Below are 15,367 nucleotides of genomic sequence, written 5' to 3'. Positions count from 1 at the left end.
CTCTTCCGGTACACCTGTGCACATTCACACACACATACATGCACACATAAACAAATGTTTCAAAACAAAACCTAATAAAATGAGGCTTGTTGTGTTGAAGTTCTGCCATTTGATTGTAACTATGTGGGTATGAATTTACCCTTCCTGATCCTGTTTGTAACTGATGCTCTTCTATACTTTGAAGATTCACACCTATAATCCATTCTAAAAACCAACTCAAGCCACAACTGCTTTCAATCTCCCTGTTCTTTGTGTACGATTCTCTTTAGAGCTCGGATCTGCCCTCAGGTCCCTCGAACGCAGTTCAGTGTTTCTGTGATTCTGTCTCGTGTGCTGATCTCTGCTTGCTGGGTTTCTAGCTCCCTGGACCTACCCTATGCCAGGACTTACTCCACCTTACAGTAGATCTTTTCTTACATAACTTTGAAAGCTTCTCGGGACTGTATTTTTATATGGCTCCTGAGGAGCAGAAGGCTCAAATGTTCGAGAAATTCCCTCTTAAGCTGTTTACACCCGACTCTCCCACACTATTGCATGAATCAAGTTAACACATTTCTAAGCACACAATTTCTGAGCCTCCCCACCCCTTATTTGGAAGCAGATTTATCTTGTTTGTTTTGTTCTGCAACAGGTAGAGCAGGCTAACCTCCTGCCTCAGCCTCCCAAACACTGGGACTCACCACTGTGCCTGGCTGGGACCAGCAGGACAAACTGCTCCCTCCTTCACCCAAAGCGCTGAGCAGACGGTATGTTTGCTGGCGCTCTCTTCCCTTTGCAGGCATCTTCCACTGTGAATGGACTTTTAGGTCCTCTGCTCACTCACTCATCATGTGGACACGCTCAGGAGCTCGTCTCTCCCTTCTCCTCGGGGGCGTTGGGATACAGCCCGGCCGCTTCAGACAGCTGGAACCCAGCTCGCCAGCCATCCAGTTTTGAGCATCCCAATGTGACTCACTCCCTTGAACTAAATATTTACTAATAATATTTACTCCCTTGAACTAAATATTTCAGTTTTACTTTGTTAAATGATCTATTATTTTTATTTCATTGCATTGGCATTTTGTTTGCATGTCTGTCTGTCTGTGTGAGGGTATTGGATCCCCGGAACAGGAATTACAGACAGTTGTGAGCTGCCATATGGGTGCTGGGAATTGAACCTGGGTCCTCCGGATGAGCAGCCAGGGCTCTTAACCTCTGATTCATCTCTGCAGCCCATTGTTTTATGTGTTTGTTTGTCTTAAGTTTGCTTTCAGTGTGTCTTAGTCAGGGTTTCTATTGCTATGACGAGACACCATGACCAAAAAGCAAGCTGGGGAAGAAAGGATCCGTTAAGCTTACAGTCTACAGCGCTGCTCACCGTTGAAGGGAGTCGGGACAGGAACTTAAACACGCTGGAGCCTGGAGGCAGGAGCTCATGGGGAGTCCACGGAGGGCGCTGCTTACTGGCCTGCTCCTCACGGCTTGCTCAGCCTGCTTTCTTGTAGAACCCAGGACCACCAGCCCAGGGACGCCCCTCCCCCATCAATTACTAATTACGAAAATGCCTTCTAGGCAGACCTTACGGAAGCAATTTCTCAGTTGAAGTTTTCTCCTTTTGATGACTCTAGCTGTGTCAAGTCGACGTCAGGCTAGCCAACCCACTGTGCATGTTCTCCACATGTGTGCCGAGAGCAGAAGAGACCGTTCGAGCCCCGAAACTTCTGCTACGGATGGCTGTGAGGTACCACGTGTGTGCTGGGAACAAAGCTGGGTCCTTTGCAAGAGCCGAGCCTCCTCCCAGGCCCATTCACATTATTATAACTGTTATTTCTACCTGTGTTTTTACACCAGCCCCAGAACCAGGATCCAGGGTCCAGGCATCCGGCTCCTTCTCGTTCATGACAGAATGGATGCCACACGCCAGCACAGGAGGGTGTCAGCTCTCTTCTATTACAGCAGGGAACCATGGATTCGCCCAGCCACAGTTCAGCTAGACTCGGGGCCTCTGGTGCTGAACAAGCAGTGAAGAATGGTGCGTACAGTTGCTGAAAGGTGTGCACCGCCAAACGTGGGAGCGCTGGGGAGGCAGAGGAAGGCAGAGCTCTGTGAGTTCAGGGCCAGCCTGGTCTATGGAGTTCCAGGATTATGAGGATTTGTGGGATCTCTGCTGGACAATGGGACCAAAAACAAGCTGCATACTATTGCTTTAAGCCTGTAGAGTGATGATACGCTTACAGAGGAAAAACCATGAAACTTGACATGTGTACCCTTCAGACTCCAACAGTACACTCTTACTACCTGTGGAATATGGATGAAGACACCCTGCCTTTGGGCCTGGTTTGTCTTCTCTTCTACACAGTGAAGAGCAGTCAGGTCTATGCTGCCTCTTCAAGACACTGCTTTGATTATCAAGTGATGGTGGTGGTCAAATTGCTAGAGTGCATTCAAGAAACCTTTTTTGGCCGGGCATGGTGATGCACTCTGTAATCCCGAGCACTCAGGGAGGTAGAACTCTGTGAGTGTGAGGCCAGCCTGGCCTGCATAGAAGATTCCTGGCCAACGCCACATGGTGAAAACCTCTCTCACAACAACGACGATGATGAAACAGAAAGAAACGAAACCTCATTTTCTAGGGCAAATGTTGAGCTAATTGGATGGTGCAAATGAGGGAGCTTTTTAAAAATGAATTAAAAGAACTATGACGATGCTGAAGCCGAAAGGAGCTGACTCCTGCACAACACTGTAAGGCAAAGATCTGCCTTGAGAAGTAAAAGGGGGAGATGGGAGGATCCGGAGTTTAAGGAGCTAGTGAGACTGAGACCAGCCTGGGCTACCTGAAACCATCTGTCACGAAACAAAAGCAGGGAGTGGCGAGCTGGCTCAGCAGGTCCAAGCCTGACAACCTAAGCGCCATCCCCAGGAGTGATGCAAAGGTGGAAAAAACGAGGGGCTTGTCCTCGGGCCTCCACAGATACACTGTAGCACACACAACACACAAAGTGATAATAAATACCCAATTAAGAGCATTTCCTTGAGACAAATATATAAAACAATTTTTTTTTTTTGAGGCAAGGTCTCACAATGTAGACCAAGCTGGCCCTTGAACTCACAGAGATCTACCTGCTTCTTCCTCACAAATGCTGGGATTAAAGGCTGTGTTACCATGTCTAGCTAAAAAGAGAAAAAGAAAAACATAAAAAAGGCCGAAGACAGAAATAAAAAGGATTTGGGAGGAAATGAGAAATAATGAAGACAGGCACAGACTATCTAGCTTATAGGTTGTCACACATCCCTGGAGGGGGCTAGGGGAGGGGCATGCAAATGACAGGAAAAGCAGAAATGGTGGCTTGGAAAACACCCAAAGACACAGACTCATGTATTTATGAGTTTAAGTGTGAGGCCAGAAGAAGGCATGTGGAGCTGCAGTTTATTCTGCCCAGTGTGAGAGCTGGAAACGGAACCCAAGTTCTCTGCAAGAGCAGCAAGTACTATTAACTGCTGAGTTCTCTCAGCCCCTCATGGAAAAGTAAAAACTGACTTTAGGGGTCTGGAAAGATGGCTTAGAGGTTAAGAGCACTGTCTCCTCTTCCAGAGGTCCTGAGTTCAATTGTCGGCAATCACATGGTGGCTCATAATCATCTATAATGATATCTGGTGCCCTCTTCTGGCCTGCAGGTGTACATGCAGGCAGAACATTGTATGCATAAGAAAAGGAAAGAGAGAGAAGAAAGAAAGAAAGAGAGAGAGAGAGAGAGAGAGAGAGAAAGAATTGGCTTGTTCAAGTTAAGTGGGGCGTTTTTTTGACTAATGACTGATGTGGGAGGTCCCAGATCACTGTGGGTGGAGCCACCCCGGGAAGGTGGCCCTGGGTTCAAGAAAGCAGAGGCTGAGCAAGCCATAGTGAGCAAGCCGGTGAGCAGCACCCTCCATGGTCCCAGACTGAGCTCCTGACTCCCAGTTCCTGCCTGCCTGAGTTCTTGCATTATGGAACACAAACTGTAATATGAAATAAACCCTTTCCTCCCCAAGTTGCTTTTGGTCATGGCGTTCCATCTCTGTAATAGTGAGAGAAAAACATGCAGGGACAATGTTTCTTCTAAGCCCTTTCTCAGGAAGAGTCTGGAGACAAAGCATCAGAGATCAAAATGCCGACACAGCAACTGGAAAAACGGCTTGAGACAGCCAAAGAAAAGAATACAAAACCAAGTACCACATATTAAGGCGTCATGAGAACAGATAAGGTTAGGATGCCAAGCCATAAAATCTGGCTCCAAAAAGCAGGAGAGAGGACAACAATGTGGAAAATCCAGGCACTACATTTTCACCTAGTGAAGGCGACAGCAAGCACTTCCACTCGCATAAACAGCATATAACTGATTCCCCAGGGACAGGAACGGCATGAGCCACCGAGCTATGTGAGAGAAAGGATAGAGACCATCACTTTTAAAGGAGCTTTATTTTTATTTTTGATTACATGAATGCATACGTGTCCCGTGTGTGGGTACATGAACGTTCTTGCTGATGGAGGCCAGAAGGGGGTGCTGAATCCTCTGGAGCTGGAGCTATGGGTGGTTATGAGCCACCAGAAGGGAGCACCAAGAACCAAACTCAATCTCTGAAGGAGCAGCTTGTGCTCTTGGCCACTGGGCCATCTCCCAAGCCTAAGAAAATCTTTAACTCAGGAGTGAAAGGTAGGTAGAAAAAGTCAAGCTGTATAAACGTAGTAACAAGGTGGGTGGAAGGAATATGTGAATTAATAACATTAAACATTCCTAAAATGATCAGTTAAAACCACCAGATGGAGGCCAGACAGTGGTAGCACAGGCCTTCAATCCAAGCACTTGTGAGGCAGAGGCAGGGGGATCTTTGTGAGTTCAAGGCCAGCCTGGTCTACAGACCAAGTTCCAAGACAAACCAGAGCTACACAGAGAAACTTTGTCTCAAAAAAAAACCTAAATAAGTAAATAAATACAATAAAATAAAATTTCAACTTCTCTGACTAGTTCCAAAATAAGAACAGAAATGTGGAAACCCGACCCCTCAAGAAAAGTGATGGACAGCTGCTCACGTGGCAGTTCATTTCAGAAGATAGCTGACATAGGAGCCTGTGCAGAGCTCACCCAAATGGCCACAACCTCTATGTTCTTAACTGGTATACTGTGAACTGCTGGTCAGTCAGTCAGTCTGTTTGTCTGTGTGTGTGTGTATAAATATATATATATATATACATACATATACATATATATGTGTGTGTGTGTACGTGTGTGGAGGTCAGGGGTTAATCTCCTCATAACCTTACCTTTCGGAGACAGGGCCTCTCACTGACCTTGAGGCTCATCCATTGCAGCTAGGCTGGCCAGCCAGTGACCCTCTGGGCCCTCCTGTCTCACCCCCTCAGCACTGGGATTTCAGGTGCATGCCTCTGTGCCTGGATATTTCAGGCTCGGGTCTTCAGGCCTCCACACTCCAACTCTTTTTTTATTCACTGAGCGACCCCAACACCTCCACACTCCAACTCTTGGGTCACTAAAACAATATATATATATACTTTAACAATGTCTCACTGTGTGGCCCAGCCTGGCCTAGAATTCATGGAGATCTATCTGCCTCTTTCTCCTAAGTGCTGGGATTAGAGGGGTGCGCCATCATGCCTGGCCTAATTTAGATAATTTTACTAATGGAGACAAGATAATGTTCAGTAGACAAGGAAAAGCACCACCAAAGAAGGTCAGCTTACTAGCAGAGTTGAAAGTACTAAATTTTTTATTAAGAAATGTTCAGAATCCAAGTTATCATATTTTTCCAAAGCTCAATTCTTCCTGGGTTGCTTTTCACTCAAAAGATTTTGGAGGGGGTGGAGAGCTGGCCTAGCAATTAAAAGGAGGCTCTGCTCCTGCAGAGGCCCTGAGTTAGTTCTCAGCATCTAAATCAGACAGATCACAAGCACAACTTCAGCTCCAGGGGATCTGATGCCCTCTTCTGGTTACTGTAGGTACTGCACTCACATGCACATACACACATAGACATAAATACACATAATTAAAAAGTAAATCTTTAAAAATAAAAAGACCAAAAGGAGAGAAATCCTCTGGGTAGCCACCAGTAGTTTTTATGGTTTTCTCTCATAACCTGGAATCTGTCTTCAGACTCCTCTAGAGGACCAAAGTCTCTGCTCCGATCTCCTGGCTCCCACCGAGCTCACTGCCCCCCACCATCTTCCACTTGCTCATTCTTCAAGTGTTTACTCATATTTCAATCAAGACTGTCACTGCAATGACCTAACAATTCCCAGAACGTCAGTGTCACTTGGCCATATAGTTAGGTCAGCTGCAGCTGCCACAGGCAGACAACCAAAATAGCTAACTCCTAAGCTGGGTTTAGAAACGGCCACAGAGAGTGACAGGATCCCTTACCTTGACCTTCATTCCTTTGTGTGAACAAACAGAAACCACTCCATGGCTGAGTATAAAAGCTAAGCCTAACACACATGGGGAAAGGAAGTTGGTGGCCTTTGGTCACCAACAGCAGCAGCAGCCATGAGAAGGGCGGAGTTTAAGCACAGCCTAGTGATGAACGGCTAATGCCCAAAGCTGGCTACGGCCCCCCAGGATCCCACGGCCATACTCACATAGCAGCCTGAGGCCTGGGCTAGCCCAGTGCTCATGCTGAGGCTGGAGGCCCTCCCTGGACCACGTCCCCTGCAGCTATACAGTGACAACAGTCCACCCTGGGCTTGGCCACATCGGAGCTGATGGTTCCTGGGTTCTTCCAGGGCCTGAGTGGGTTTATGCCATCTCACAAAGCGTCCTCTGACCCCCACGGGGCGCTGTCTCACATGTGTGTGCCTCTGCCCACGAAAAAACAACTTACAGAGAATTACCCCCCAATAACCACGCAAACAGATTCACTTCTGAAATCTAAGAAGATACAGCCTGGCCAGGGACGGGGATCATGGGCTCCATCTCTGTCTGGATGTAAGCATCTCCTACCACTCCCGTGCAGCTCTGCCAATAGCTGCTCACCCCTGGCCATCACCATGCGCCGAAGAAATGCCCATCCTCTCAGAACCCGTTCTCGTTTTGAGGGACATTGGCGACGGTGTAGAAAATGCCACTCAAAGATTACCACCTGTACATAAACCAATTGCTTGTAAAGAATTAAGATGCCACAGCTTCCACAACTAACAACCATTTGACAACTACAGAATCAAAAGCAAAAAGCCAAGGACAGACAAAGTTTCGGTGCGTAGTGGCCAGCAAGTGTCACCTGCGAACTCGCTTGGTGTCCTTTGGAACCGTCGCTTAGAGGGCGTTCTGCTCGGTGCTTGGGGGACAGCACTGCTCAGGGAGGACAGTGCGACCACACGTCTTTTGAACAACTCATCTCTTAGAAAATGCCGAAACTCTCTGACCACAAGAGCCCACGCCTGTAACAATACCCTCCCCACCGTTACTAATCAATTCACCATTATCAGGGGCACCTGCAGGCGATTGCTACAGTACTCATCACGCTACCAAATGATCACACTCAGTACTGGAGCACACCAATGGAAACTCAGCAACAGGCTGAACGGCATTCTGTAAGACAAAACCAAAGTCCGCTGTGCTCCGTCCCTCCCGGCACAGGGCGGCGCCTGGACCCAGGCCGGAGCCAGCCCGAGCTTTCTAACGCGGGCGGGCTTACCTTAGGAGGAGCTCCTTGGGCAACTTTTTGTTGATGAGGCCATCATCGTTGTTTGAGAAAACCTGCAAGGAAGAGAGACACTGGAGAATGGTTCTTTGGCCATCCCACACCCGGGCATGTGTCACATCCATACACTCACCTGGCACACCCCCACGTTCACACAGAAAGAAAACTAAAAGAATGTAATTTTCTGGGAGGGGTGGGTGGGCACGCCTGCAACCCGGCGCTGCAGAGGTTGGTGCAGAAAAGATGTCTGCCTGGGCCAGAGAGTGAGACCGACCTCAGAAAATCCGGAGAGGGGAGAGAGAAACAAGACGGGGGAGGGGAGAAGGGAGGAGAGGTGCTTTAAGTGTTGACGCTGATATGAGACGTGAACTGACAAGCTCCATGTTCATGACGGTGAGGTGTGAGCAACCTCCAGACTGCTGCCAGGCCTGGGGTCCGTACCGACAGCCAACCTAAACCTCCAGTGTGTGCACAAACGCAAGCAGCCCAGAGTGGCTAACACAGACTGGAAAAAGAAAAACTTTCCTGACTTTAACATTTACTCTATGGCTGGGCACGGGAGCATGTAGCCATCTCAGCTGCTTCGGGGGTTGGCACAGAGCAAACACTTGAGCCCAGACACGCCCAGACACACACACACACACACACACACAAATAAACGTAACTAAAATACTTTAATGTTTTGGGGTTTTTGTTTATTTTTTAGCTCTTTATTCAAACTCGTGTGACTCTGGGTGTACGGCTTTGAATGAAATGACCCCCATAGGCTCACAGAGGCACTATTGGGAGGTGTGGCCTTGTTGGGGGAAGAGTGTCACTGGGGTGGGCTCTGGAGCTTTAGAAGCCCAAGCCAGGCCCAGCGTCTCGCTCTTTTCTTGCCGCCTGCTGATCCGGATGTAGAACGCTCAGCTACCCCTCCAGAACCATGTCTGCCTGTGTGCTTCCTGCCATGACGACAGCGGGTAAATGTCTGAAGTGTTAGCCCCAATTAAATGCTTTCCTCTGTAAGAGTTGCCAGGGTCATGGTGTAGCTTCACAGCAATAGAAGCCCCAAGACTATGCGCATGTGTGCAGTTGTTGTGCAGTGCCCACGAGGCCAGAGGAGGGCGTTGGACCACCTGCAACTGGAGTCACAGGCAGTTGTGAGCAGACATGGGTGCTGGGAACTGAACCCAGGTTCTCTACAGGAGCCAGCTTAACCAGCGAGCCATCTCTCCAGTCCTGAAGAAATAAGTTTAACTGAAACAATGAAGTCCTGACATAATTAAGGACAAATGGATGAAGGGAACAGAGCTGAAAGCCAGGAGCCACTGACTTAAATGGTAAAGAAAAAGTCTTTTCAAGAAATGGCGCCAGTGTGGCTAGAGGGATGGCTCAGTGGTTAAGAGCACTGGCTACTCTTCCAAAGGACTCAGGTTCAATTCCTGGCACCCACATGGCAGCTTGTAACTGTCTGTAACTCCAGTTCTAGGTGATCTGACATCTCTACACAAATGCACATAAAATAAAATTAAATAAATTAATTTAAAAAAAGAAAAAAGAAATGGTGCCAGGAAGATGGGATATCCCTCATGAAAACAATGGGGCTGATCTTTATCTCCACCTCAAGAACTCACTCCTAGTAAAGGCATGTGGCATAAACACAGGATCACAACTGCTACCTCTGTGCTGTGAGCTACGACAGGTTTAAACCAGGAAACCAAAAGCACATGTAACAGCAGGTTAAGATTAAAACCCTCAGCCAGACATGGCAACACACGCCTTTAATCCCAGCACTGGGGAGAGAGAGCAGGCGGAGCTCTGTGAGTGTGAGGCTAGTCTTGTCTACAAATCGAGTCCTGGACAGCCAGGGCTACACAGAGAAACCCTGTCTTGAAAAACCAAAACCAACCAAACAGACAAAGAAAAAGATGAGAACCTTCTTGATACAGAGGGCATCACCGAGAACAGGAAAAGGGCCTGGGCGTGATAGCACACTCTCCTGCAACCCCAGCACTTCAAAGGCAGGGACGGAGGCAGGATTGCCTCAGTTCAAAGCCACACTAGCGCCTACTGAGAGATCCAGACCCCGTGGGCGAAAACACCTGCTCAGCAAGTATGAGGATCTGAGTTCAAACCCCCAGCACCCATTTAAAAACAGCAAAGCACAGCTGAGTGCACCTCAAACCCAGCACCGGAGGGGGGACAGGCAAATCCAAGGAACTCACGGAACAAGGAGCAGGGCTGAAACGGTGAGCCTCGTGTTCAGTGCGAGACCCTGTCTTAAGCAAGGCAGAGTGACAGATGAGGACATCCAGCACCCTGCTCTGGCCTCCACGTGTGCAGATGTGTACCCTCACAGTCACGTGTATGCACCTCATGACACAAGTCACACATAAAGATGGCGAAGAAGCTGACATGATGGTATGTGCCTGAAGTCCCAGCTCCTTGGTATGACGAGGCGGAAGGAGTCACCTGAGACCAGCCTGGGCAACATCATAAGACCCACCTCACAGGTAAACTGAGGCCGTACCTCGGGTGACAGAGTGCTGGCCTAACCAGGAAAGGCCTGGTTTTCATCCCCAGCACTACGTAACTGACTGTGGAGGGGTCCATCCGCAACCCAGGCATCTGGGAGGCAAAGGCATGGGCATCGGAATGTCAAGGTTATTCTCAGCAACACAGCAAGCTTGAGACCAGCCTGTGACTTTTTTTTTTTCTTTTAATCTTTAAAGATCAAAAGGATGGCTATGAGCCTCCATGTGGGTGCTGGGAACCGAACCCAGGTCCTCTGCAAGAACAGCAAGTGCTCCTAACCACTTAGCCACCTCTCCAGTTCCCAAACATTGAAATTTTTAGGATTTTTTTTATTTTGGTTATATGCATACATTTCTATGAATGTATGCCATGTGTGTGCGATGCCCAAGGAGTCCAGAAAGGACACCAGATCCCCTGGAATTGAAGTCACAGGCAGCTGTGAGCCATGTGGGTAATGGGAACCAAACCCAGGGATTCTGCAATTCTTTTTGTCATTTATTCTTTTATTCTACGTATATGTCTGTCTGTGTACCACTTGCAAGCCTTGTACCTACAGAGACCAGAAGAGGCCATCAGATCCCCTGGAAATGGAATTCCAGAAGGCTTTGAGCAGCTATGTGGGTGCTGGGATTTGAACCTAGGTTCTCTGGAAGAGCAGCCAATGCTCCTAACCCTGGGCCATCTCTACACACACACCCCTGTAGTTTGGAAGGCCTTGGTGTGAAGGTTAAGATTGTAGGTGAGTTGAAATCCCTCCTTGGCCACTGGCCAACTACTGTGTGGCTGAAGCACACACTGAGTCTAGCGAACCACATATGTACAGTGATGTCAGCTCACAGGGATGGTGGAGGGGGCAGGAATTCATTGCGATTAGCCCGGAACCAGGCAACAGGGAGGAAAGCTGCTGTTGGAGCGACTGAAATTATTCTCCACCTCAACATCAGGAGCAGGAGCCCAGACAACCTGCTTTTCATGGTCAATAGCACAGGGATCTCGCCACGTCTCTCTGCTTCAGTCAGCACCTCATGGTGCTGGGCATTGCCAGCCTCGTGCATGCCAGACAAGCACCCTACCCCTGAGCACATCCAGGGCCCCTTTCATTATGAGACAAGACCTTTCTAAGTTACCCAAGTCGGCGTTGAACTTAAGACCTTCTGTCATAGCCTGTGTCGGGAGCTTAGGGGCCAGCAATCCCAGCACCCAGGACCTAAGTTAGGAGGATCACCACAAATTCAAAGCCAGCCTGGACTACAGAGTGAGTTCTAGACCAGCCAGGGCTATGGGGGAAAAAAAAGTTCTGCTTTAAAAGATTAAAAACAAAGTCCACAGCGTACTTGTTAAAGTGCTTGTCAGAGGGTATAAGGACCTGGGCTGCCCCAGAACACACATAAATGAACAATAAGAACCAGCTGGGGCTCACTGCCCAGTCAGTCTAGACCAACTGGTGAGCTTCGGGTCAGAGAGACTCAACAAACAAACAAGCAAAAAACAACAAAGCAGACAGCTGACACCTGAGGAACAGCCCTCAAGGCTGACCTCTGACCTCTAACCTTCACACACATGCATGTGTACCTGCCACACAAACCCACAAGTCAAAGAGGTAAACAAACAAACCCAAAAAACTGCAGTGCAGAGAGAAAAACTACCCAAATTTATGCTTCCCAAACCTGTAACAGGACCTGTCCAGACAAAATCGGAAAGTGGGGTGCAGAGTAAGGGAAAATGGCAAACAGAAGGAATTTTAACAGGAAAAAGACATGTTGATATGACATACAAACAAAAAATCTATTTTATAAGCTGAATTAAACTAATAAATCTCGTTGGCAACAAGGAAAGATACTCTAACGAGTATTTTCCAAAGGAGCTAAATCAAACCAACCCCCGGATGTCTGTAAACAGCAGCCACAGAAGAAAATTAGGAAGAAGAACAGAAAAGGAGATGAGGAGAAACGGGAGGAGGAGGTGGGGGGGAAGTGTGTGGGTTGGGGGGACTGAGGAGAGCAAAGAGAAGAAAGCAACTTTTTACAAACAAAGCTGTTTCGCCCTGAGCACTAAACCTCCCTGTGTAAACCATCAGGTCCGTTGTCCACAAAGAGCAGATGCCAAATCCTGAGCACACACTGAGGCGAGGGAACAAACTCCAGAGCTGTGCTCGGCGGAAATGTGCACAGCCATGCACCCAAGCTGCTAATCCCTTCCCATTAGGGAAAGAATGCAGAGTCCGGAGAGGGCGAGGCCTGCCCAGTCTGTGCGCCTCAGCACCTAACCCAGGGCTGCGAACAAGATGCAAATCACTCCAGACGCCTGAGAACCAACGCATCCGAGCAAGAGAGGAGCCGCACTCCAACTCCAGCGCATCTCCACAGGGGACACGGACGGCTCTACAATACATCCCACTCCTGTGTGGCTGTCTGTAACCTTGGTGAGGAGGCGGCCATGGGTGGAAGATGGGAGAGGCGGGAAGGTCCCCAGAGCGCCGGGTCCAGGGAGAGGCCCCATCAAAACAGGGTGGACAGGGATGGAAGAAGACATTCAGCCACTGACCTCTGGACCTCACACCCGCACCCGGGCGCGCGCGCGCGCGCGCACACACACACACGTGCACACACACACACCAAGCAAATCTCCATCTAATTACTCACGGTAAATACTTTCTAAAATATATTTTGTTATTTATATTGAGGACGTGCCCTGTACAGAGGTCAGAGGACGATTTTCGGGACCCTCTGCTCCCGCCACCCCTGGGGCAGGCTGTCAGGATTGGCAACAAGTGCCTTTACCCACTGGGCTATCTCACGGGCCCTCTAGATGGGTAGCTCTTAAGTGTGGGCGCGTCTCTGTTACCTAACCCTTAAATATCCTGTTTCCAGGGTGTGTCACGGCCCAGGGAGCCCACTTCTCTTCGGGATGGAGGTCTCCCCAGAACTCACACCTGAGCCTTGCCCATTGGAGCCAGCACGCAGGCCAAGTCAATTAAGGCGTTAAACAAGAAGTTGATGGAGGCCAGGTGGTATGGCCGCAACCTTTCAAGTTTATTGAGCAAAGCTAACGGCTGCTGTAAGGCGTTTACAACGTACTAATGACAGATTCATTAAATCCCTCACTGAGCGCAGCACTCAGGAGAAAAAAAGTCCAGTGCAATGTCCCCTATTTTCATAAAAAACAAAAGGGGTGGAGGGTGAGGCCGAAGCCACCCACATTAAGTCCCCCGGTGCTGGGGGCCCCGTCGAGACGCTGAACTCGAAGCCAAAGCATGGCTCGATATTGACATCATTGCATGAAAGCAGCCCTGAAGTACGCAGACTGAAGAGCGTGTGGCTGTGGGTGGCTATGGAGCCACACCCTCTCGTGGCTTCCCGGGCACGCGAGGGCCGAACAGCGTCACGGCGTCGGGGTGGTCCACCGAGCGGAGGTCCCGGGTGTGTGACCCAGACGCGGGGCATCAAGACAGCACAGCGTCCCCCCCCCCCCGCCGGCATCCCGGACCTGGGGACCCCGGGTTTCCTCCTTCTCCAGGACCAACCCCATCAGCCTTGCCATGCCCTGCCATGCCCGGCCTCACCCTACCCTGCCCTGCCCTGCCCAGCCCGGCCCAGCCCCGTTCAGCAGGCCTCGGCTCTTCTCTGCACCCTCCTCCTCTACGCGTCCAGCATCTCCGCCGCCCCGCGAGCGCGGGCCCCAGACTCACCATGGCCGCGAGCGCGCCCACAGCCGGGAGTCACACGGTGCTGGCGACGCCCGTTGTCCTGGTGACGCCAGCCCGGCGTCCCGCCCCGGCCTCAAGGTGGGCTCCGAGGTAGCCATTGGCCCGCGTCTGCCACGTGATCCGTAGGCGCGCCCTTCGGCCCTCCCACTCCTCCTGCCCCACGCAGCTCTGAGGCGGGGCCTGGCTGCCTCCGGGGCTGCACACCTGGTCCTCTCCCATCACCGCAGCATCACCTTGACGCCCTGACAACAGATGGGCGGCCCAGCCATGCACTGGCCAGAGCAAGACTCTACCTTTGTGGATTCTCGCTGTTAAAGAAACAAAACCAAACGAACAACAAAATCCCAATTTGTTGGTGCTGGGGGCGTGCCTCCGTTGGTACACCCCTTGCCTAGCGTGCATGAAGCCCCGGGATCCATCCCCAGCGCCACACAAACCCAGCACCTGGGAGGTGGCGGCTGGAGGACTGGAAATCCAAGGTCATCCTCAGCGACTTAGCGAGTTCAAGGTCAGCCTGGGTACGTGAGAACTTGTCTTGGGAACAAAACAAAACAAAACAAAGCCAGTTACCCAAGATGGAACTTAACTATTGAGGCATTATAAATGCCCAGTGCATAAGATCAAAGCAAACACCAGCACTTGAAACTGTCACAGCTGCTACTCTAGTCTATTTGCCTGCATGTTTCCGATCAAATATCGAAGCATGCATCTATTCTATAAGCTACTTTTTTCAATTAAAAATGACCATCCTTAAACTGATGTGCCAAGGCTGAGTTGGAGTACACTTGGGAGACTGAGGCAGGAGAGTCCCTTGAGTTAGGAGTTCAAAGCAAGACTAATATATACCCCACCTCCATCTCCAACACATAAACACGTGTGTGTAATCTTCGTAGCTAAATAAGCATAGCTCCTAATTTAGTAAACCAGGCAGCAAGCTGTTGGATGTTTTTAGTGGGACTGCATAAAGTTTAGATCTCCTCAGAGCCAGCCCATCAGTCTGATGGAGGAGAAACATTTGATCTGGGAATGAGGCTTTCGGTTGGTGGAGCACTGCCTGGCAGGCAGGAAACCTGGTTTTGATCCACAGTGCTGCAGAAACCTTGCAGGGTGCTCCTGCATGCTAGGCTGGAAAGTCAGAGGTTCAAGGTCATCCTCCATGAGACATAGGAGGTCTGAAGCCACCCTGGGCTCCATGGGACCCTGCCTCAAAACTAACTGAATACGTAAATAGAAATAAAAATCAGCTGTCAACCTGGCATGCCCCCTGGAATGCCCGAGAGGCACCAGTGACTGCCTTTACACTCCCAAGGTTCTCGCTCCCCAACATTTCCAACCCCCACAAACATGCCTGCTGTCCCCTGGTTGCTCGGAACAAATTCTTTTTTTCTTTCCATCGACCTCACTTTCCATGTTGTAGCAGACATTCTCAAGCCTACTTAAAAAAACGTGAGGATGTGGTGGCTCACGACCTTAAAC

At 49.7% G+C, this 15,367-nt stretch overlaps 1 protein-coding gene across 2 annotated transcripts in view; it reads right to left on the bottom strand.

Annotated features, from left to right (window-relative positions):
• Fbxl2 (F-box and leucine rich repeat protein 2) overlaps positions 1-14,004 on the bottom strand; it is a 38,260-nt gene extending 24,256 nt beyond the window's left edge. For both annotated transcript variants that reach the window (XM_060385118.1, XM_021635772.2), the window contains exons 1-2: positions 13,874-14,004; positions 7,663-7,724 (exon numbers count right to left, since the gene is read on the bottom strand). In XM_060385118.1, coding sequence (XP_060241101.1) covers positions 7,663-7,724; positions 13,874-13,876 — 65 coding nt within the window. In that variant the 5' untranslated portion in view covers positions 13,877-14,004. The remainder of the gene's footprint in view (positions 1-7,662; positions 7,725-13,873) is intronic.
• Between the last annotated feature and the right edge of the window lie 1,363 nt (positions 14,005-15,367).

The sequence above is a fragment of the Meriones unguiculatus genome, chromosome 6, assembly GCF_030254825.1.
Source record: "Meriones unguiculatus strain TT.TT164.6M chromosome 6, Bangor_MerUng_6.1, whole genome shotgun sequence".
Taxonomy (NCBI): Eukaryota; Metazoa; Chordata; class Mammalia; order Rodentia; family Muridae; genus Meriones; species Meriones unguiculatus.
This window is presented reverse-complemented; position numbering and strand designations above follow the sequence as displayed.